The sequence below is a fragment of the Erithacus rubecula genome (assembly GCF_903797595.1).
Source record: "Erithacus rubecula genome assembly, chromosome: 20".
NCBI classification, from domain to species: Eukaryota; Metazoa; Chordata; class Aves; order Passeriformes; family Muscicapidae; genus Erithacus; species Erithacus rubecula.
Window position 1 is genome coordinate 1952382 of NC_136672.1, and position 24925 is coordinate 1977306.

General features: G+C 47.6%; 1 protein-coding gene across 2 annotated transcripts in view; it reads right to left on the bottom strand.

The window, feature by feature from the left end:
- Positions 1 to 3488: 3488 nt before the first annotated feature.
- The window catches only part of MAP2K4 (mitogen-activated protein kinase kinase 4), a 66402-nt gene continuing 44965 nt past the window's right edge, over positions 3489 to 24925 (bottom strand). For both annotated transcript variants that reach the window (XM_079323165.1, XM_079323166.1), the window contains 8 exons: positions 17903 to 18022; positions 12143 to 12262; positions 11366 to 11417; positions 10834 to 10961; positions 6699 to 6776; positions 5654 to 5802; positions 5105 to 5150; positions 3489 to 4435 (listed from right to left, as the gene is read on the bottom strand). In XM_079323165.1, the coding sequence (XP_079179291.1) occupies positions 4322 to 4435; positions 5105 to 5150; positions 5654 to 5802; positions 6699 to 6776; positions 10834 to 10961; positions 11366 to 11417; positions 12143 to 12262; positions 17903 to 18022 (807 nt within the window). In that variant the 3' untranslated portion in view covers positions 3489 to 4321. The remainder of the gene's footprint in view (positions 4436 to 5104; positions 5151 to 5653; positions 5803 to 6698; positions 6777 to 10833; positions 10962 to 11365; positions 11418 to 12142; positions 12263 to 17902; positions 18023 to 24925) is intronic.

Sequence of the window (24925 nt, forward strand, 5' to 3'; positions counted from 1 at the left end):
ATCTGCATTCCACCTGCTTGGGTCCAGGCAGGGATGGGTTTGAGGAGTTCCCATAATAACCACAACAGAGCACAGTGGGATTTTCTGGATGCTGTAGGATGCTTGTTGAAGATCTAAGAAGCACCTTGGCCATGCCAGTGGGCACAAAGGTGTGAGGAATTGGTGTGAGGTGCCAGTCTAGGCCACAAAGCACAGCCAGTGGCCAGAGGCTCCAAGTGCTCCGGAGGCTGATGCAAGCAGAGCCTTGGCACTGAGCATGGAAACCAGGGCATCTCTGAGCCTGTGTGCTGGGACAGAGGGAGAGCCAGAGCTGAGCCCTGCACACCTGGCTCTGGTCCCCAGAGGAAAATTCCCAGCCCAGGGCAGAGAAAGCCATCACACATCACTCAAGCAAGGAGAGTTGGAATTATCCAAGGGCTGTCAGGAGAAGTAGCAGTGGCTCTGAGCAGGAATGGATCCTGTTGGAGACACCAGCAGCATCTGGGACCAGGTCAGACTTTTTCTGTGCTGCCTCAGCAGTGACACAGTGACAGCAGGATCCTTGGTGAGGGCAGTGAAGTGCAGGAAAGAGTCCAGAGGGAGAATGGAGCATGAGTCCAACAAGGAGCAGTTGAGAGGGACTGAAATGTCCATACATTCTTTCCTTCCCAGGGACAGAAGGACCATCCCTGGTGTGTGTTCAAGTTTTGTCTTCTTCCTTCACCCAGTGAGAGAATGGATTCTGACTGAAGAGTGAGGATAGCAGGTGAACCAAAAATCATCAAAGCATTGTGTTAGCAACAAAAAACTCCAGAAAAAGGCTTGTGGTGGGAACACAGAATTTAGGCAAATCAAGACAACTTGAGCTACGTGAACCTTTCACACTGAGCATCTCTGCACAACAAGACCTTCCTCAGCTCCCTTTGTCTTCCCTGCCTTCCCTTCTCTCGACCCAGCTGTCACTCTCCAAGGGTGAGACCCTGCAGGAGCTGCTGTCAGGTGATGCCCCCATTCCCAGCTACTCCTGATCCTGAGGTCTACCATGACCAGCCATCCCTGCAGGATGCTCTGGCTCTCCTCTCTGGGCTGGGCACTCCTGGACTGTCTCATCCAGCCCACTGGAGCAGGACAGGCACTCATGACCAGGACCTCTGCCCCAACACTCTTTGCCAGTGGTGCTGCTGGGGCCCAGTTCTGCCCACTTGGCTGGGCAGATTCCAAGCCCTCCACGGCTCCCAGGCAGAAGAGACATCCCAGCACCAGGCAGCAGCACTTACTCTGAGACCATCTGGGTTCTGCACACCTTGGCTGCTCTTGCAAAACTAAAGCACCCATCAAAGCTGGGAGCTGCAGCTGCCCTTACCCTGGAGGGTGGGACAAGGTGTCCTGAGCCACCAGAACCTCCCTGTGCTGCAAACAGTGCTCACCTGAGAGGCACCAGAACACACAGCAGTCCTCCAGAGAGAGAAAACACATCCAGAGCTCTCTACACCTTTCATTCGGCACAAGCAGATTTGAAGCTTGCTTTCCTCTTCCACCTGGAGGACAGGCCTGGAAGGCAGCTCTTAGTGAACCTTCTGTTCATGTCTGACCTTACAAAATGAAAATAACAAGGTCACAGTCGCATCTTAGTTTTATTACAACTGACCTGCAGGCAAAAGGATAGAACTATTACATAAACACTCTGATCCATGTATAATAGCTTAAATAGAGGAGGAAGTCAAACCAGGATACCAGATAAAATATTCGGAAGCTCTTTGAAGCAGTTATGTTCCTGAGCTTCATTTTACAGACAATAAGGCAACATCCCTGCACATCAGCTTTTTGATATTTTTATACATTTTTTCTATGGTACAAGAAAAAAAATAACCAGAATTCACAATGTACAGTTCTTACACTATTTTCACAGATTCTGAACACTATACACCTCTTTTTTTTTTTTTTTTTTTTTTTTTTTAATAGATACATTGCAATAAATGGTGCACCCTTAATAATTTATAATGTTGAATAGGCTAAACCTGCCCTGTACAGCCACCCAGGCAGCAGCACCCCACTCCTGTCACTGGCAGCTCAAAGCTTTGCATTTCCTGTCCCAGCAAACTGGTCCTGAGTGGAGATGGGATGGCACCAGAGCACAGACCCAGCCATCCCCACAGGGCCCAGCAAGGCAGTCCTGTGTGTTCTGGGAGGTTCCATCTCAGGGCTGGCCCTCTGACAGGTTTTTGTCCCCAGGAGAAGTGAGTCAGGCTTTTGGAGGGGCAAAGCCCCACCTGTGGCTGCCCTTCCTGGCTCTGGGTCTCTTCAGCCCCTACTGCCAGCACCCCTGGGGACCTGGAGCAGCTGCAGTGCCATCCCAGGGGCTGGAGAGCAATGACAGCTCCACGGGATCTGCCTGGGAACACTCTGGGGGTGGGGACAGAACGACTGCTTCAGACGTGCACGGGTCTGACTGATGTTTATGCAGGATGCACCAGAGCTGCCAGAAGGAGCAGGTACTGCAGAAACCTCTGCCTTGGCTGTCTGGGGACTGCCCTGCCTGAGGAGCAGCCCAAGAGGAGCACACTGCAGGAAGGGCAGGACTAAGGGATCCCACAGGCTCAGTGCCAGCAGGAGCACCAGGATGTGTCACCTCCACAGCTGTGTCCCAGGGATGGCCCAGCTCTCCTGCCCAGCTGGGCTGTGCTGCTTGCTCTGCAGAGCTCTGCACAGGTGCCTGTGGCTGGACATGGGGATCCTGCCAGCACCATGGTGTTTCCATTCCCACTGTGTCCCACTGTGCTCTGCTGGGAGGCTGCTCTAGCACTGCTAAGTCCTACCAAAACCTGAATCAGCTCCAAAGGGTAAGCAGAGACCCTGCAGCCTCCATTTTATCCCTGATGTGCTACTTAACACCTGAAAACTGCAGTATTGGGGGGAAGGGGGGGGGGGCAATTTTTTTGGGAAAAATTAACCTTTGAAAAATACATCAATTAAACAAACAGAAAAGGCTGATGTGTTGTTTCACTTAGAAGACAACAGCTTGCCTGGCCTTGCTGGGCCAGCTGAGAGCAGTTAGATGCTCCTTCATCTCCACCTCATCTCCTTCTGCACCCAACAATCTCAGAGGTTTGCTCTGGGTGCAGCACCAGGAGCTATGGAGGTCACAGAGGAGGTTCATCTGCAGGTGGTGGTGAAGTGTCTCCAGCAAGCTCAGCAGGGTGTGATGGGCACAGAGCCCCTGGCAGCCAGAGCCACCCCTCCATCCTGCCTGCAGTGGCAAGGAGGAAGAGCTCAGGTTGGGACTGGGACTCAGGAGCTCAGGGACAGGGGTGGGAGGGCTGGGATGGGCCACAGGCACAAGCAGCAGGGCTGGGGACAGCAGGAACATGAGAAACACTGGTCAGGACTCACAGCCACCAGCTGGTGGCCCATTCAAGCAGCTGCAGCCTCTGTGGATGGCACTGGGTGAAGGCAAAGCAAAGCCAGTGGGTGGTGAGCACTGTGCACTATAAACCAGGTCAACAAGCAGGTTAAATTCAATCAAGTAGTTTAATAATTCTTCAGGTCAAAGGTCTTATCTTACCAGGTAACAATTTACAGGACACCTAGTTAAGAGTGAAGAGTGGCTGGCTTGGTAAAAGGAGGAAGAATACATTATGTCCCATCTCAATAGTTTAATGTTAGCCTCTTTCAACGCAACATATTTTTGGTAAAGACATATTCACTATATTTAACATGATCTCTCTTTAACAAGTTCAGCTGAGCACACTGTCCCCAGAAAGTACACTGCGACTGTAAAGCAACAGAATTTCATAGCAGTAAATCTATTGCACTTTGTGAAGAATAAAATTCTCCTTTGCCTTTCCAGCTCCAGAAGGCAAAGCATCTCGTTGGTTAAGCAAGTTCTTCTCCCTCCAGGCAAAGTCTCTTAACGTTCAGACAGACAACGCCTAAATTTTGTTTGTTTGCTTTTTATTATTACTTGAAACAACAATCGGAAGAGTTTGAGAGAAAAATCTTTCCAGTAGCTGCTGAGGAGTCTCCAAGTTTTGAGTCTAGAAATGAATTTTAGGTGCTATCCAATCACAGTCAACAAATAAATGTACTTATTTCCACATTTCATGAATATGTCCACAAAAGAGCAAGATGAGGTCTCGCTGTGACCAACACTAACACTGTGTGATCAGGTATTACAGGGATGCACTTTATATGTGACAACAGTATACAGACAGGATGGAAATAACACCAATATTATTGCACATGGTGTCTGGGCGAGCATTAAAAACACTGCAATATGTGATGAAAATTCTTTACAGCTTGTTTTCTCTCAGCCCTTTTTCTAGAGTTTGATGTAGCAGCAGTATCAATCCACGTACATTGGAGAGCTGGGAGTTGCTGGCATTTGATCCAGAATTTTACAAACATAGCATGCAACATCCACTGTGCGTTCCTCATACATCAGGATGAAGGGATGTTTCTGGAAGCAGACAAAAAGCAACAAAGTTATGGTCACCCTCCTGGCATGTACCCCTCAGATAAAAACTGAGTAGGTGAATTTGTCTGGTGCAAGAATAGGCTTTGTGGTGGCTGTAGGACACAGCCTGCTCCATGGCTTTTCCACACTGGGAATCCATGTCTTTAACGTGGGAGGTGGTTAATGGAGGTGGGAGGTTACTGAGGCAGGACAGGACTCCAGAGTGCCAGGAGCTGACAGGCAGGGGGCACTGAGGCTGCAGGATCTCTGTAGCACTGGCATTTACTGAAATACTTGCAGGAGAGGTTTCACCATCAGCACTGTCACAGTGGGGAGAGTGACAGGAGTGACAGGGAGTGGCTTGCAGAGGTCAAACCCAAGCTCTGCTCTCCTGAGCTCTCTCTGCTCTGCCCAGCAGGCAGCACTGGCCAGAGCAGATCAGAGCAGTTGGGATATAACAGCAGGGATGTTCTAGGCCAGTCACAGTTGCCACATGTGACTGATCCAAGCCAAAAGCATTGCTGTCCTCTCTCCTTCAGCACTCCCCCACAGACAGGCTCTGCAGCTGCCTGACTCCAGGGCTCTGCTCCCTCACACCTCACGTCTGCCTGAGCCTAGCCCCGTGTGAGCTGTGTGTTGGAGGCACTGAAAGATGCAGCACTGAGAACTCACCAGAAGCTCTTTGTACTTTGGCCTTTTGGACTCGTCCTTTGTAAGGCTGAAGAAAGCACAAAGATAATTAGGAGAATGTGGGATCAGGGAAAATGTTACAGACATCAAATACAAACTTTTACAGGACATGATGCAGTCACAGTGGGACTCACCTGCTTTGGTTTTCTGGAAAACCCATCCTTGCACTGTGAGTGACCACAGGAGCAACTTCTTTCCCTCCCTTGCTGCCATTCCAGCTGTGCAGGGAGCAGCTGGGGCTGTGTCTGACACAAACTTCCTGCCATGGAAACTTCCCTCCTTACCATGTCTCTTCTCTCTAGCACAGCCTCTTTGAGGTTTTCTCCTAATTCCTTTCCTGAAGAGTAGTTTCCAAGATCTGCCCTTCAGTTCCAACCCATCACTTCCAAACCACTAAAATATGAGAGGTCCTCACCCTCATGCTGGTGCAGGAATGTGAAAAGAAGCCAGGAAGTGCTGGACACATGACTCTTGCCAAACACCAGCCAACAAAACGAGCCAAGCCCGAGTGCTTTCAGCAGCCACACTTACCACAAGTTGACGAAGTTGATGAAACTTGGGGAAAACTCCCTTTCCTCTGAGTTACTCAGCTGTGGTGGGTCTCCTTTCACTACCTGTGTCAACTGGTCAAACACACTGTTCCACTTGGGGTAGGGGAATCGCCCCGTGGCCAGCTCGTACTGCAGGGAGACAGCAACAGCACCAGGCAGGTGAGCATCAGGGAAGGTCAGTCAGGGAAAAAAAACATCTGCAGCAACCTTGAACCCTCCAGAAGGAAGATTGAGATGAACTTCATCCTATTCCCTGTATGATTCTAAGGGAATCATACAGGATTCTAAAGGGAAGGTTTCACCCAGCAGGAAGTTCTGCTGCCTGTGTGAGGGGCATGGCCAGATTTACTCTGACCAGGCCATACTCACGTGCTGGCCATGTCTGCTCCTCTATTGACTATAGAACAAACCAGTGTAGGACAGTAAAATCCTGCAGTCCCTTCCCAAGCATCCTAACAACCACTAGTAAAATGGATTGTGTTATTACATAATCACATTATATCTCAAGTTGGAGAGGACCCATAAGGATCCCTGAATCCAACTCCCTATTCCTTGCAGGATATTTTTTTAACATCAGTGGTGAAAGCAGAAGCCACTGGTTCATATTTAATTGGTTCTGCTTTCTCTTCTGCTTCACAACCTGGAGAAAGTAAGACCTTCCCACAGTATCAATGTGTGCAGCTAGAAGTGCTGTGGTTAAACCAGTGAGGAATCAGAATCCCAGAATCCAGGATTAACCAAAATCTGTGTGCAGCCAAAGTACAGCAGCTGCCAGGGCTGGCAGAGGCTTATTCACACAGGCTGTGTGCTCTGCCCTGCACCACCACACTCAGCACCCTCACTCAGACTCTGAGCACAAAATTCATTTGCAACCAACACCTTCCCTGCTCGCGCAGCCGCAGGGCTCAGAAGCATTTACGTGGAAAGCACCCAGGCTGTTCTGAGGCAGGAGGTGCCCACTTCACCCACAGCACCCAGCTGGGCTGTGCTGGTCCCCCCAGTGTCAGGCAGAGCCCCTCACTCACCAGCGTGATCCCCAAGCTCCAGACGTCCGAGCGCACGTCGTAGCCCTGCCGGGACGCGCTGGGGTCTATCCGCTCCGGCTGCAACAGCACAAGGACAGTCACACTCTGTGTGTGCCATGCACGACAGCCAGCAGCTCCTGCAAACCTGGACAGCACCCTGAGCCTGCCACAGCTCCAGAGGCAAACCTGTGGCCAGGGCAGCCATCCAACCCCAGCAGAGAAACAGCTCAAGGAATCGCCTCAAACACTGATTTTATGGAGGTGAAGTGTAAAACAAATGGCAACGTATCACAGTACAATGATTCGGGGTTTTTTTCTTTTGCACACTTTGAGTAATTGTGACTGACTGACTTAATTAGTTTTGTCCAGCTTTGGAATCTTTAACACAAAGTCTCACTTTTCTCTGTTTTCACAGCCAAGTTGTTCCCAAGGCTGGGAACTGGAATCAACATCTCATCCATCACCCTGGGGAGCAAGGCTTAGCAGCATCTACCAGAACTCTCTTTCCCAAACAGCTACTAAGAAACTATCAAAACCAAAGTGCTTTAAGAAAAACTCCTCTCAACAAGGTTTTAGTCATCCCTTGAAGGAAACTAGGATGTTACAAGGCTTTAAGACATCCAAAACACTTTTCATAGAAAGCAATATTGAGCCAGACATGGGTGATTCACACCTAAGAGCAAGTTATCCAGAGAGCTGAGCCAGCAAAAAACATCTTTATGCCTTGCATGTCATCTTCATGAGAAACCTCAGTCTGCCTTCTTCAGTTAAAAATATAATAATTAACATGTCAAAAGAAACAGGCTCTCACTCACTTTTGACTACAACAATAATAAAGATACCTGCATTGCAATAAATTCTAAATTATGTGGTAAATACTCTGAAAACCCTGGTTGCTTTCTAAGCTACATTTTAATACAATTTCATGGCAGATGCAGCTGAAAAGTGCAGCAGCAGGTGGCCCAGCCCTGAACTCTACTGGGGACACACACCATGATGTCTGGAAGCTGCCACCAGCTGAGAACACATCAAATCATGGGGATGCTGGCCTGGCCAGTGCTGTGACCCCACACCACAGATGCACAGGGATGTGCCACAGCAGAGCAGTGGCCAGGCTGCAGATGAAGGAGGGGACTGCAGAAGAAGGGGAGCAGCTGCTCTGGGCAGGTTCAAACTGCTCAAAGGGACATTGGCCTGGTGGCACTGGTCAGACAGAGCTGGGTGTCTCAGGCACCCCCTGCTCCTGTGACTGAACACAGCCATGGGGATTTGGCCCTAGACCATGGTGGCACAGTTAAAGGGAAAGCAGGATGGACCAAAATAAATCCCATCTAAATACAGAGCAGGAAGAATGCTGAGAATTTTCCATGTAGATCACATGGGAGCAATTAACACCAACGAAGGAAGAGTCACCATGTCACACTCTGGGGACCTGGAGCAAGGGCTGCAGACAAAGCCTGGCTTAGGCCAGGTGTCCTTCTGATGCAAGCAGGAAAGGAAATGGTTGAGGTGGAGACCCATCTCTGGATGTGCTGATGGGGTGAAGGGACAGACTATGGATGCATCAGAGAAGGGTACAGGCTGCCATGGGGCTTCTCCAGTCCAGAGTCCACCTGAGTACCAGCATCTTGACTGAAAAATGAGCAGTGGGCACCACAGATCTTCCCTCTCTTCCAGTCCCAGCAATACAAACCCAGCCATACACAGCCTGATCTCTGCCTGAACCACCTGAACAATGAGACATCCAGCTGGCCCTGACAGCAGTGCCAGCAGCAACTGCTCACCTTCCCCAGGGAGAAGTGAGAAGCCACAGTTTGCAGCCAGAGGCTCCAAGCTGACCTGGGAAAAGGACCTGGCAGACCAAGGATGGAGGTGGCACCATCACACTCCACTCCTGGAGGTCAGGACATCCACATTCACAATGGCTGGGTCTGCCCCTCCACCCTTGCCTAAACCAAGCAGTTCCAGTCTCATCCTTGCTCTCTGACACAGGCTTGGGGTTCACTGGGGCATTCAGAAGGCAAAAACCAGTAATGGCACAAAGGCCACCAGCTCCAGCATGGCACACAGAGCCCAGTCCCAGCAGTATCCACACAGCCAGAGGCAGGGCAGGGACTCCAGGCAGCAGCACCCAGGGAGGATGCAGGGCTGGCCAGGAGCAGCCCCTGCAGGGTGAAGGCTGTGGAACCTCACCTGGGGCAAACCCCAGCACTGGCACCAGCACAGGGCACAGGTGAGGAGGGCTCACAACAGCCCAGGCTGCTCCAGGGAACAGCAGCTGCCTGGGAACTCAGTCCTGCCTGCCTTTCCTCCAGAGAACACGAGGTACCAGCACTTACAGGCCTTTGCTCACTGTAACAATTGCAGGGGAACTGAAAGCCAAAAGCAAAACAACCTCTCGGTACCACAGCTCCAAGGCTGAGGTGCCACTTGTGTGACAGCTCAGACAATTTTGGTTCCAGCACACAGCACTTGCTTGGCAGCTGGACATGGCTCCTGCTGCCTCCTCAGAGCACACAGCCAGACTGGCTGACATCCAGTGCCATTGTTACCAACAGCTCTGTGGGGACCAGGCTCCTTCAGGGGGCAAATGCCATTGGGTTGGTGGGACTTGTAAAATGAGACACCATCAACAGGGAGAAGGATCCAGCAGCCCCAAGCAGAGCATCCCTGGCTGAACAGAGCTACTACTCTTGGCCTGTTTTACACTAAATAATACTATTTTCCATTTGAGAGGAGTGTGGCAGCCTGACTCTTTCCCAGGTATATCCAGTTTGACCACAGCATCCTTTCAGACATCAGCCCCTGCTAGCTTGGAGAAAGAGCTGGCAGAAGTGCCTGCCCACTGGGGACATCTCCCCACTTCCCAGGCTCCTGGTACGTGGAAATGCTCATGTACTTGGAAAGGAGACACTGAGGCTGCAGAGCAGCAAGGAAGAGGCCAATCATCTCCCACACCACTTGCCAGCTGCTGGCTGCCCCACAAACCCTGTGCCCTGCCAAGGCTCTGAAAAACACAAACTGAACTCCAACACTTTTGCTCACTTAAAAGTTCACCCAAGTCTGCCAATGGAGCTGCACAAATCACAGAGTGCATGCAGAAAGACAACAAACAGGATAAAGGAAAACCAAAGGGCTGCAGAAGCACTCACCTACCAACATCCCAGGGGAAAGGGAGCACTGCAGCTATTTACAGACATCTCAGGAACTGTCATGGCATAACTACACCAAGAGCCTGAGCAGAGCTAACCACTTACCCATGGCTCAAAGAAAGATCAGAGTCAGGGCAGACAGGTTTTGCCTTGGACAAAGGCAAAGAAAAGCCATCTGAAAGCCATGGCCTAGGCCAGATGGGAACCATACCTTAAAAGAGAGGTATTTTCCTTTTTTCTACTTGGTGGTAGATAAGTTCAGAGAACAGTATTTTTCAGAATACAGAGCCATAAATATATGAAAAAAACTTAATTAATAAAGGCAGGCACTAAAATTAAAGTTATATGAACAGCAGCAGGCACACAGCTCCCTGCACAAGGTACCCTCAGCTCACATGAGAACAGAGATGCATTTTCAAAGCACCCTGAAGCACTGAAGTGTTTCAGCTTCCAAAATCACCACTACAGCTTTTCTCTCTGGGAGGGGGAGGGCAGCAAAGAAGCATGACAGACTCCCAGGAGCCACAACTCAGCCCCAGCAATTTCCACACAGCTGCTCTGCTAGTGCTGCTCTCCAGAATCACATTCTCCTGGAATGAAATTCTGGCACACTTTGGAATTAAAGTGGTTTACAAAAATCACTGTAATTCTGCTCTGCAATAACTCCTGTGACATAATCTTACCAGAGCAAATGGATTTCTTGCAGACCAAGACAAGTCCTCACTCTGACAGCCCTGCTTCCCTGTGTTTTGCAATGGAGCTGCTGGAAGGCACAGAGCTCCTCTCCACTCCAGCACCTGGCAGCAGCAGAGTCACCCAGCAAAAAACCAGCAATCTGGTCACTTTGCCACAGCCTGGATGACAGTGCCACAGCAGAGCTGGATGCAGAGCTCAGTTTCACCCAGGAAAGGGGTGCTGGTCCCACAGGAAGCACTGCTAAGAGGGAGGGTGGATCCCACAGAGCCCAGGCTCACGCCACTCACCGCCATGTACGGCCGGCACCCTGCATCCCGCGTTTTGGCAATGGAGTCCACGAGCTGGCCACTAATGCCAAAGTCACAGAGTTTAATATTTCCATTTCTGTCCAGAAGAATATTGGAAGGTTTGATGTCTGCAGGGGAAAGAAATTTAAGCCAGTAAGTCACGGCTGGAGGTGTCAATTTCAAGCAGAGCAGCTGCAGAGGATGGAGGCCGGCAGTGCTGCCCCGTCACCCTTGGCCCTGGATCCTGCATGGAGCACCAGGGGATGGAGGCAGCCCCACACAGATGCCATGTGCCCAAAGGCAGAAGCAGATGCCAACCACCCTGAAATCACACTTACATGGAAAAAGCACAGGCTGAAGGGGCAACAGAACAGGCACTGGGATACTTGTTCAAAACCTGCACTCATACTCAGGGAGGTACAGCCACTGTGCTTACACTCTGAGTGAACCAAATGCTGCTAGCAATTCTTGCAATTATTTTAACAGACAAGAAGAAAATACATGAACTTAAAAAAAGACACAAAGAACTCACCTCTGTGAATGATTTTCAAGTTTTCTTTTAAGTGGTTTAGTGCTTTCACAGTCTAGGAAAGAAAAATAGATGAAAAATAAGCTGATGTCGCAAGAGTCCTGTGATCATCAAATTTTTGGAACTCCAAGAACAGGGGTAAAATAAAAAGCATTTAATACATTGAGATATCAATGCTGTAATATGTCACATAATAAAAGAAGGTGATATAAGAGAGGGTATGGGCTTAAGTGAACACACATCCCCTGTGACCTGCAAGGATCCCACTCTGGGAGAGGGGAGCAAAAGGTGGAGCCAGAACAATCTCTGATGCTAATTATCCTGAGCAATTACTTATTTCAAGCCCTGTGCTGTATTTTTTTCAGCAGGTCACAACTGCTTCAATTACCTGACTTTTCATCAGGCCAGAACTTTCAGGTTATATCCTGAAAACATCAGCCAGGTTCTCCAGTGCTTTTGGGAGCCTTTGCACAAGACTGCCAGAAGCTTCTCTGGTCTGGGCTGGTGCCTGTGCTGCTGGTGCTCACATTCAGGCAGACAGAGCAGGAAGATGGTCCTGGGGTGTCTGTGAACTGATTACTGAATCCAGGACCTCCATTTACACCAAGCAACATACTGTGGAAAAGTCATGAGCACCCTGAAGAACCATTCCCAGTGTGATGCAAACAGCAGCAGCAATTCTGCTCCACAGACCAACCAGCTTTTCACATGGAGGGTGATCTGAACAAGGATCTGAACTTTTCAATTATCTTCAACAAAAAGGTTTAACAAAATACTCACAGCTAAAGTGATTTTGCCTAAGATTTCTTCTGGAATAACATCATCTAATACACTATATACATATTTGTAAAACTTATCAAACGAGGTAGACATGAGCTCCATACAGATCCAACAGTCACCCTGGAAAAAGAAAAGAATGTGTGTTACTGTTGAGATAAAAATGAGAAACACAAATGCAGAGAGCATACAGACATCCACTGAATCCTATGAAATATATTAACAGCAACATGCATTTGATAGAAAGGATGGAATTCAGCTTGATTAGTTTTAGCAATGAAAATTCACAGTGGAAGCATTTACCTGCCCAGTTCCCATGTGACATTACAGTTCAGATGCCTGAACCCAGATGAATCCAGGCCTCAGACACTGTTTTTCTCTCCAGAAATCTGCAGGGGAACACCCAGAAGAGGGGAGCTGCTGTCCTAGGAAGGGCTGTCTGGCTGGGGAAGAAGACTTTGGTTTACAGCTCCAGTTTATGCTGCTCATTTGGATCAGGCTTTTCACATCAGCTCAAGGCAGAACAGGAGCTGATGTCATCCACTCAAGGGCTGCTACAAACCTGAGCCCAGCAAACTCTCATTGCACCCAAAAAAAGCAGAAGATGGAGAAAGTGCTGTGACAGACACAGTAGCAGGAAAGAGGCCAGAGTAGCACAGCAAGATGAGGGCATGACCAGCACACTTCAGGAGACCTGGAAAAGGGTGAACCTGAGCTGTTACAGACCACAGGCTGGCTATGGAGGAATTTGGCTAAGGAACTGCTTAGATTTAAACTACAGAAATGAAATTGGATAATACATGTAGAAAATTCCTCTTTTCTATACTAGCAACAAAGGCAAAGGCAAAGATGAAGCACTTGCATGTGATGGAGAGTGGCTCAGGGCAAGCAGTGTGGCTCCAGGGGCATAAATCAAGTGGGACTGGAAGCCCAGCAGAGCCACCTGCAGTGAGAGCAGCCTCTCTCTCATGGACTGGTTCTACTGGCCACAGAATAATTAAAAAACTGCTTTTGTTTTAATCAGATTTATAAAAAAATTGGGACAGGGCTATATTCCTGGGCTATTGTACTGAGACTGTGGGGGACAGGCTGGTTCTAGAGAGCCTGGTTCCAGAAACTGGTTCCAGTTTCAGAGGACTGGTTCCAGAATACCACTGATCACCTGCAGCCTTGTATTTATGTCCAATTGCACCAGTACTGAGTGGCTTCCACTGCCCAGGTTACAACAGCTGATGATGGGACAGCAAAACAAACCAGATGAACAACACTTGAGCAGAACCATTATCATAATAAAGGCTTCACATGTACTCTGCATTACAGGTTGGTATGATACTGAAACCTCTAGTAAGAACCATCAATTTCTATCCAATGGTGATTTTTAAGCATGATCAAAAGCACTCAAGGAGAGACCTGGTTTACTGGTCTCCTGAAGTAGATGCCATACAGAACTCCTGAGTGAAGACATTTATTGATCTGGTAATATAACAACCTACCTGACCTACATGAATTCATGTCAGCAAGATCAATGGAAAAAGATAACAGACCTTTTCTACTATGCAGCATCCTTAGGGCTGGTGGCAACATTCAAAACTGCACAGGTTAACTCTTCCTGGGACTTGGGAAGCCTTACCTGGCTGGAAAACTGGTGAATTTTAACAGGAAGAAAAAGGAAGACTGGCTGGGCAATGGGGACTCAGCTGTCTTCCTGAACAAATACCAAGAAGTGCTGATTTACATGGGCAAGTCTACTCCATTGTGAACTGTGAGGACAAAACCACCCTAATGAAAGTTTCACTTCAAATTCTGCCTCTTAGGTCAGGTTGATTTCTGATCATAAAATGACACAAGAAGCACTTAAATTTTCTCTTCCTGTTGGAGCTATTCTTCCAAAGAATGTATTTTAGTCTTGACTGGGTATTAGATTACTAGATGCTAAGGCACATCTTGTAGACATTCCAAAAAATGTCCAGGAACACCCTGTGCATTTAATTCAAAATATTCTGTCCAGGACAGACACAAAATGCACTTCATAACCAAGAGAGGCATTTCATCTTCTCAATGCAGAGAATTCCCATTGACAAGGGAGCAGGTGTCACAAAGATGTCACTCATCTGGAGTGCAGCTCACCAGGAAAAGACCTGTGGGTCCAGCTGGACATCAAGCTGAACATGAGCCAACAATGCATCTCTGCTGGGCTGAAGGATCACAGCATGAGGCAGAGCATCACCAGCAGGTGGAGGGAGATGATCCTTCCCCTCAATGCAGCAATGGTGAGGCCACACCTGGAGTGCTGTGACCAGTGCTGGGCTCCCCAGCACAAGAGAGACTCCAGCCAAGGGCAGCTAAGAAGACTGAGGAACAGGAGCATCCTCCCCATGGCAAAGGCAGATAAAGCAGGACTGCTCAGCCTGGAGAAGGTTCAGGGGATTCTCATCAACCTGAGAGGAAGCTGCACAGGGGATGGAGCCAGCAACAGGAGCAGGGCACAACCTGACACCCAGGAGGCTCCCTCTGAACATGAGGAAACACCTTTTGTCAGGGGGATTCATTACTGGCACAGGTTGTCTCAGGAGACTGTGGAGACACTATCCCTGGAGAGATTCAAAAGCTATTTGGACACAATCCTGGTAAAGTGGCCCCATTTGATCATGGGGCTGGAAAAGGTGACCTCAGAGGCCCCTGCCAACACCCACCACTCTGTGATGCAAATGCTGAAGGTTCATCACATCTGCTCACTGCAGGGGCAGCCAGCTCTTTATCCAAGCTGCAGCTACACCAGTGAGAGACACTGATTGATGCCACCACCACCACTATATATTCACATGGCACACAGGACACTTTTCCTACAGACCAGGACTGACAGCAGGGAGAGATGTGCTGAGGAATGGCAGCACAGTTGAGGATTTCCATAAAAACAGCTTGAGGTTCATCAAAGAGATCAAACCACTGAGCAAGGCTATGTCAGCAATTCACACCAGCCCAGCACTGTGCTACCAACACATCCATCCCAGCTCTGCTCTCCTGCCAGCAGAAGTTCCCATGGGCTGATTTACCCAGCTTCCTAGACATGTTCTGCAACTTGCAATGAATTTTTCATTGCATAATTTTATCAAGTATTGAATTTGTTGGTTTAAACTTGGCTCAACTACACTTGCACTGTGCAGGAGTCACTCCTGAGATTCCAAGCCAGATAAGGCTTCTTTCCTCTTCCCCTCTTAAAAAGAAACACAATCAGAACAGGTAATTTGAAGAGTCACTATTGTGGTCATGGCAAACATTCCCAGCTTTATAGGTAATGTTTCAAACCAAAGCAGCTGCAAAGCTTGTAGCAGACAGGCAAGAAAAGAAAACCTTTTTTTTTTCTCAGACCTAAAAACTTCTTAAAACAACTACAATCAGGGCCAAAGTCTTGGGGGTCCCAACGCAGCCCTGTGGGTTCAGCCCACAGCTCCTCTTTTCTCACAAGGAGAGATTCAAGTGAAATGTTTGCAGAACCCCTACCAAGCAATTTTTTTTCTTCCCCCATCTAGCAAGTAAAGCTTTGAGAGGAAACACATGAGCATGAGTAGCCAGATCCTCTTCAATCAGATCTCTGATGGCCAGTGTGGATAGTTCTGTGTGCACTAGGAGTCTGAAACACTGTCTTTTACTTTTTCAGTTTTGTTCTTGTTTCATTGACCAGGCAATTCAATCTCATCATGAGCTGAAGCCAGGTCCTGTACCTGGCAATCAACTAGTGCTTGTTGCACTGTTACACCTTCCATCACATGCACAGACATACAGTAACAGAAATGTCCCTTCTGACTGAAGAACAGACAGCAAATGATAAAGGTTCAGGTGCTGCCTGCTGAGGGACAAGCAGAACCCAGAGAAGATTCTCCCCACCACAAAATGCAGACCAAACAAGAGAAAATACAACTACAGAAATGTTTGTGTAGTATTTTCTGCCTTTTCAAATCAAACTGCTGGTATTCACAGAGGCTGCCACAGGAACTTGTGCTCACAGCTACTTCCCTGACTGAAAACTGGGACACTTGTCTGGCTACAAAATAAGACCTTGCATAATTTTGTCCAATTTGGATTTGTATTCCCAAACTGTCTGGATCCCAGAGCTTAGCTCTGCCTCTCCACATCACTCCCTGTTGTGGAAGGCTGCCTGTCTTTCCTTTGTGCCAGCTGCTTCTCCTGGAGCTGCTCTGACCCTGCCAACCCTCTGGCTGCACAAGCTGCCTGTTCAGCATGGCAAACCCCTTGAATGGAAGTCTTCCACCTTTTAGGAGCAGGCAAAGAGGATTTCTCATCATTTGTTCCATCCATAGCCAGAGAACCTGAATCCCAGCTCAAAGCAGGTAATCCCAAAAGGACTTCCTTACTTTTCACCTTGAAATGCTGGAACAAAGAGCTTTGTTTTATACAGTTTGCTGCAGATTTCCTGAGAGGGTTTTGGTCTTTACCAAAGTCCCAAGAGCTCTTACACCCAGGGGATGGTGCAGCAGTGACCTGGATCTTTCACAGCTCTTTGAGAACAGATCTGATAAGCAGACTGGGGGAGCCAGACAGATCCCAACAGCCTAGTGAAATTCCTTTCTTCCCTTTCTATGCTTTTCTGCTGTGATACTTGGCTATCTTTAAAAGATTAAGATCTCTGAAGCAAAAACCACTTATGCTGAAGGGAGGAAAGGGGATTTCACTCCAACCTGAGCAATGCCAATGAAACCTTTCCCAGACACAGCAAGCAAAGAGCCCTGGGAGGCTGTCTGGCTGCAGGATGATGAGACTTTTGGACATGACAAAGAGTGCAGCCAAGTCAACATCTGGGTGCTGATTAAGGGAAGTTTTTATATTGTTTATATATTTATATCCTGGGATGTGCCCAGAGCTGAAGGAAGGTGAGAGGCTTGCATAGCTCTGAGCATGTTACTCATCAGCATCTGGCAAGACACTCTTTTATCAACAGACCTTTCCTCACACCAGCTGACTGTATTGCCAACTTTATCTCAGCAAAGTTAGAAATTTCCAGCCAAGCTGGGGCTCCACACAAGGTAGGAGCTTGTACTGTGTGAGCATGGACAATGCCTGCTGGCCCAAAATGGCTCTGTGCTCAAAAAGATCAGAGAGAGCAGAGCATGGGAAAAGGAAGGATTATCATGCTTACTTTAGAGAATGAGATTTAAAGCCAGAGAAGTGACCTGGCAAAATTACAGAGGCACTCTCCAGAAGCAGGAATTGAATATTCAGACACAGTTTTGGGTTTTACCTACAACACTGACCTCTCTCTGAAAGTTTTCCAGTAAAACCCCACAAGACTCTACACAGGCTGCTATGCCTGATAATCCCCAAAAACCACCTGTAGCCCTTAGGTCTCTATTTTGAATAGAGGTACTTAATTTGTGCTGAAGTAGTAGAAAACAGGCAGGGGTTCCATGTGTCCCCCCCTATACTGTGGCAGTTTCAACAACAGAGCAATTACAGGAGCAGGGATAATCCAAGATTGCAGAAGAACTACAAGAGGAAGGAGAAGCAACAGTCAGGTTTCAACATTCACCTTCTCCAAAACTCCTGCTGCAAAGGGACCAAATGCTTGCTCAGCAGTGCCTAAACACCTGCATCTCCTGGCTAAACACCCTTGAGTACAAGTGGAGAACCAAGAAATCTAACATGAATCAATTTTCTCCTCCTCAGCACAAATTTGAAATTACAAAGGGAAAAAACCAAGGTAAAACCCAAACTCTGCTAGAAGTGAAGCAAGTTTGGGGTGCCCACCTCTCTGAAGAGCGCGCCATAGAACTGAACAATATAGGGGCAGTCACTGCTTCTCATCACTACATCAAGGTCCATCAGAAGCTGCTTCTGCTCCTTCTCATCCACTGTCGACCGAATTCTCTGAAAGAGGAAGAGTGGCAGAGACTTTATCCATGATTTATGCCATGACTGTATCAGCTCTGCTGATGGGGACAGGTGACCAGGACCCCAAACCCAAGCAGAGCAGGCAGACCCCCAGGCATGCTCAAAAACACTCGAGAGAATCAAGCAGTGCTCTCAAATAAGAAATGTAAATGAACGCTTCTAAAGTTGTTTAATCAGATTATAAAACCCTCAGTCTTCACATAAGCATCAACATTTTCAGATGAAATGTCAGGAAGAAATTAAAGAGCTAAAATTTCATTGAAAACTACAGCAAAACACCACATCCAGGCTTTTATTTCAAAACAAATTCCCACACAGTTCTTAGCCATGTTGGACAGGGCTTGAAGATTGGTTTGAAATTTAACCAAGGAACATTATGTTTAAAATTTCTAAGCACAGAAGCCAAAAAGGCTCCTTCCACAGCATCCACCATGTCTGGGGAGAAGGGACTGCCACATAACATATTTCTCTGGTATTGTTAATGATGGGCAGCAGTCCTGTGAGCTCCTCTCATAAAACTAACAACCCTTCACCTAGTACTGGCTGAGGGAACATCAACACTGTATAAAAGATACTTTATATAGACACATACCTCATGTGTATATAGAGGTATATATGTATGTACACACTATACTCTATATATACACTATGTATTATGGAAAGTTTCAATTGGGCTTGAAAGAACAATGCACATTTGAAAACAGAAAACTGTACATTTTCCACCATGAAACTGGTTAAATGAAGGATGGAGACAACCATCCAGTTTTTCCTGTTATTTTACAGATATATTTAACATCTTGCACTAATTAATACATTCTCTGAATCACAAGCGAGGAAATCGTGATTGTGAAGTTGTGACTCATATTGAAAAACCATTAAAAAAAACAAGAAAAAATATCTGGCAAGAAGTCCAAAGCAACAGACACAGCCAGGACCATCCTCAGGGATGAAAACTACATGGCTATCCAAGGAAGATAAATTATTCAAGCTTGTGGAAAAAAATCTTCAAGATACTAGCACCCATTTCACCAATACTATGGCCCAGGGGACAACTGCTGGTGGCATCAGGACCACACACATCAGCCAGCACAGGCCAGGTGAATGAAGGTACTCTCAAGGCTGGCCATTCATATAGCACATCAGAAACAGTGCACCATTATGTATATTAGGACTTATTTTGTGATGACCCATACAAAACAAGGACAGTATCAACACTCTCATTTTCCTTACCTGTACTGCAGCCTGGTATTTTGGTATTTAACCACTTGTTCTTAATGTTCTAGTACCTCTAGTTTGGCCTAGACAGTAAATAGTATATTTATATTGCTTTTTTCCCATCCTGTGAATTCTAGAGTTCTTGGGGACCTGTCAGGAGACTTGTCCAGCACCCACAGTCCATAACAGCCATGATGTGCTGAGCAGGTGGGGTTCTGTGTCACCAACAGAGCAAGAAGAACGAGCCAGGAACAGAACTAAAACACTTCACCTCCAGGTCACTGGTTCAGGTCTGTGTCACACAGGTTCAGACAGCCACTGGCTGTTTCCTGCTCTTGTGCCCTCAGTGCACAAAGCTCTGCAATCCCCTGAGAGGCTGAAGGCTGAGCAGAGTGAATGTGTCACTCCAAGTGGCAGCACACCAGCAGCACTGTGTGAAATGGAAATGCCACTGCTCTCACCTCCATGGAAGGTGATGGATGCCAAGGCCACCGTGAGGAGGCCTATGACCAACAGTTCAGCCTCTCACTGAGACATGACCCACTCTGAAAAGGTCACCTCTGGTGAGGAAACAAAAGGAGCTTTTCTCCATATTGTAACTTGTATTCTCCTTCTGTGCCCACTCCAAAAAGCCTCTTCCCTCATCATCTCAGAGTTGTCCCAGCCCTGCTCTGCACTGCCCTTGTACCTGCATAATCCTGTCACAGCCACCCCATAGCATCTTCCTCAAAGCTCAGAGATGAAAGTGTCTCCTCCCACCTCTGACATTCCTCCTCACTGCTGTCACTTCTCCAACTCTGGAAACCATGTGAAATATATGCTGTATGGTGGAGGTGATTTTAATGGCACTCCAGAACAACACTGAAACCAAAAACTCCTCAAACAGAAGCACCCCAACAAGAAAGGGCTGGCAGAGGACCCAGAGCACAGACAGTGGGTCAGCCACAGGGCAGAGGACAGCTTGAGAAGCCAACATGGACACTACAACCAATATTGCCTCAGGGAGTGAAAGGAATGCCATGGTACAAGACTGGGAGGTCTCATACAACAGTGCTGGAGACTGGCACAGTCAAGAGAAAGGGAGAACTCTGAGGAGCAGCATGCAGTACAGCACACAGAGAGGGTCAGGCTGGACAAGGTGGCTCTGTTCAGCTGCAGTGTGCCAGGCAGCCTGCTGCAGCCCAGAACTCCCAATTCAGCAGCAGAACAGGGAAGGTGAGGAAAACCAACAGCAGCCACTACCCAAACAGCACATGAGGCATGACACAATCTGCAACCCAAACCCAAGGCACAGTGCAAAGCACTGCAGCAGCTCCTACAGAACATGGGACATGGCAGGGGAGGAAGACAAGGAGAGGAAGCTGCTTGAAGGCAGCATGTCAGACAGGGATGGACAGGGGCTGACTTCACTTCAGGCCTTACAGATCTCAGCCCAGACACCTTCCTGTAGGCAGCCACAGTGACCCCATGGCCAAACAGCCACAGATGGAAAAGAGGGATTTGTAGTAGAAGCCCATGGAATCTCCTTTTTAACAATTCCTCGTTGGCCTCCAATTTAAACTGTATCAAATCCTCTGGGACAAAATTATCCTTCCCTTTTTATTCAAACACAGATTAGGACAAAGCCTTCCAACACCATGAAGAAAAGCTCTGAAGCCATGCTCTGAGTAGCATCAACAGCAAAAGCACAGTCTGTGCTGTGGATTGTGCCACCCTGAAACCTAAAACCAGGCAGATTCCAAACATTTGACCCAAAACAAGGGCCATCATCCAGCCCAATATGCACACAGAAAGATTCAGGTGCAGGGTGAAGTGACTGGTTGAAAAAAAAAATCTAGGAAAAAAAGGAAAAGAAAAATAAGCTGAAAACACCAAACTGAAACTCAATTCCTTGAGCTGTGAGACAATCCAGAAATATCCTGAGCATGGGGCTCATCTGTGTCCTCAGCAGAAAGCTCAGCACAGCAGTGCCAGGCAGTGCCATGGGAGAAGTAGTCCTTCCATGGGATGGCAGGGATTTGGGACAACAAACCAGTAGCAAAAATAGGGTTTACCCAGTCATGCTGAGATGGGAATATCAATCTCGCCATCTGAAACATGTTTAATGCTGTTTGAAGTAGATCACAACGAGTTTCCCATCTCCTATGATGAGGCTCTAATTCTCTCTCACCATTCCTTTTCAGCTCTTACTCATCCACTCCCTCCCCAGGTAGCCTACCAGCAGGACTGGGAACTCTGGTTTCCCCAACTCTCAGCCAGCAGACCTAAACAAATGAATGAAACAGAAAATTCTGAAGGTGTCAATTGTGTGAAGAATTACAATGATGGTTTGGCAATAAAACCCCAAGACTTCTCTTTGGAAGTCATATGGACATGGGAAAGACAGAGAAATTTGTCCCTGGACAGAGTTAAATATACTAATGTATCATTCATTTATGGGCTGTGGGGTGTCCAGGAAAGGATGGAGAGATCATGAAGGTAGAAATAAAATGTTAAATTTCTGCTCTCAGGGGCATTTGATACTTAGCAACCTCCTTGAGCTGTGAGACTGCCATTGAGAAAGCTGAGAAAAATCAGACAGGAACTTCTGGTTTGAAGCTGTGGATGAGAGAACAAGCACTGACTACCAAAATGATGTACAAGAGACACTGCTCAAGAACATGGCTCCCCCAGGAAAAACTGGGATCTCTTATGGGCCCATGGGTCTGACACCTCCAATTACCCAACTGATCTCAAAAATGCTTCTGATTTCCTTAGGACAAGTTTAGAGAACAAGTAGAGCACATCAAAATTATTGTTAAACTTGAGGGAAAACAGGAAACCAGCAACAATGGCTGAGGACACTGACTGTAACTGGTGGCTGGGCCAGGCAATACTGCAGTGGGACTAAGTCAGCCAAGCTGAGGGTATTGGAAGACAAGGACAATTCTGGCCTACAGCTGAAAACCACTTTCTTTTGAGGTGGGGGAAAACTGAACACCATGGACAAAATCACTCTCTGCCCCAGCTATGTTACTCTCCCAGCTGTAACCATTCCTGACAGAAAAATAATTCAATTAAAATGAAGTGCAGAATGCTTCCCTGATAAGAAGCTTGAAGGTCAACCAAAGCAGAAACCACTCCAATCATCTCCTGGTGATGTATTTGTCAGCCAGCTGAACTGGTTGAAATTAAACTGGGAGAAGCTGCTGATGGTGAACCCCAGATGTCCAAGGTGCTCCCTGCTGCAGGGCAGAAGAGGTGAGGAGCAGGTGAAGATCTCCTGCCTGAGCCTGAGGCTCACACATCACTGCCAGAAACACCAGATGCTCAGGACACCACTGCTGTGTTTAGGCTCCTGACCTGCACAGGAGCCACCCAACACATCAAAGCTTGGCTATTTAAAATATGTTCTTATTTATTTTATGAACTTTTCAAACATGCAGCTTTCCAAAGCCTTCCACAGGCACTGTGAACTACCCTGGCTAAGAAAACCCACACACAGTGTACAGTATTTCAGTGCAAAGTAGAGCATCCTGCTCTAACTGGAAGAATGTTCCCCAGCTTACATTCCAGTTTGGGTTATTTTTTTGTTTAATTCATATTCCAGGGATATTTTAAAGCATCCTTTTTGTGTGAACTATCACCAAGGCCAGAAGGAAACCTCAGGACAGAAATTGCATCCCTCAGCAGCTGGGCAAGTTTCCCAAGAAAACATTTCATTCAAAGAAATATGGTTTCTCTATGTGCCTCTCATTTGTGGTACCCTCACAGAACAAGAGGCCCTGCAGCAGCTGGGACAATCACAATGTGGTGATGGTGGAGGGCAAATACAAAAAGGGCTGGAGAATTGCACATACTGTGGAGCCTCTCAGACAAAACCAGGACAGCATTGGAGCAGATCCTGAGCAGGAACCAGAGCTCTCTGCACAATGGGAAGCCCAGGACAATGGTCACAAGTCACTTATGGACTGCCACAGATGGGAAAAACCAAACTAACAGAGAAACAAGAAACCAGAAGCAAAATCAAAGGATAGTGGGTAGGAAGCCCAACCAGGCAAGATCACAAAGAGCTGATGCAGCAAACACACACCAGCCAGGAAAAGAGATTTCTCCCACGAAAATGAGGAGCCAGGAAAAGAAACCTGACAAAGTGGGGATTCAGCACACAAACTGGCCTTGCATTTATTGGTTTGCATAGCCAGATCTGGCACTGGACAAAATTGGGCTGTTCTCTTTGCCACCTGGAAAAGTCTTGACCACATATGCCAAAAAATCCTTAAGGATATGAAAAGGGTATTTTCAGTGACAGGAAGACTGTGATGGCAATTGACCTAGAGAAAAAAGGTGCATCTCCAGGAAGAACTGAAAGGAAGTGGCCTCAAGAATTAAAGAATTGGTTTTTATTTACAATTTAAAACTTGGAAGATTAGGAAAACATAATGCAATGTTTTCTAGGGGCAAAAACGAGAAAGGTTTGAACACAAATCCTCTTGGGTTGGATCCCTCTTTCCTTCATCCTCTCCCCCTCCTCCTGACAGCTCTAGGAAGCAGATCTCTATGGCAGAAAGCATAATGGGTGCAAAAATAATTGCAGGTGGCAGGAACAGAAGAACCAGGTCCCTGCCCCTGCAGGCCACTCCAGGCTCCAGCCTATTCCCAAAGAGGTGCAGAATGTCTTTTTGTCATTGAAAAGAGTATTCACAGAGAATGACCAAGGTTAAAGGAGAGGGACAAGAGCTCATCCCAGCCATGCTCCTCCAGCTGAGGCTTACTGCAGTGGTTTTAGCCAGTGATCCAATGAGGCTCATCTCAGGCTCATTTTCCTCCTTTTCTAGAGACTCTATAGAGCACAGATGAAAAGCCTGAATCACCCAGGGCCTGGCAGCCCTGCCCATGCCAGGAGACACATTAAAGGTGCCAGCATTGCATCTGTCAGAACCCATGGGCTGATAGACCAAAATGAGTTACAGGGAAAAATGAATGAAAACAGTGTTTCCACCTGCAGATCTCAAGTTATTCTGGTGATATTTCAGCCCTCAGGAATTATTTTTCTTCAGTGGTAAGAAAAACTGGATGTGCAGCAAAAAGAGGCAGTGCTGGGGGAGCCCTGAGGGCACAGGAGCCTGTGTGCCCTGTGGCACTGATGCCACACACACCAAGCAGGGGAAAGCTTGGGAAGCTTTGAGGAACTGTTCCTTGGGCAAAGGCTACAAAAAAAAAGAGAAAGGAGCTGGGAATAGATTTTGAAGATATGCTCTGGCAGCCACAGCCTTTGAGGAGAGCAGGATGAGTGACCAGAGGTGCCCAGCTGATCAGGAGCTGTGTTCAGCCAGAGGAAGACTCCAGCAAGGGGAAATGAGCAATGCTTCAACTGCACACTTGCAGAACAAGAAGGATCTGAATCTCCCTGTGGTAGAACGGGGTGACAAGCCTGGTCATGGTAGCTGTAAGCAGAACATAGCCCTTCCTGACCACATGGGAATTTGCAGCAACAGTAGTGGAAATCTGGGGAGTAGTGGAGAAGGATGGAGGAGCAGTTGGGACAGGCCTCTGTACCAATTTTCTCTGCATCTATTGAGCAGTACAGAACAGCCAACTTTTTGCTTGAAGCTTCCACAAAGCTGTTGCCTTGTGCTGAATGCCCTTTCAGTGCCTGCTGCACTGGTGCTGCTCTTGGGGAAG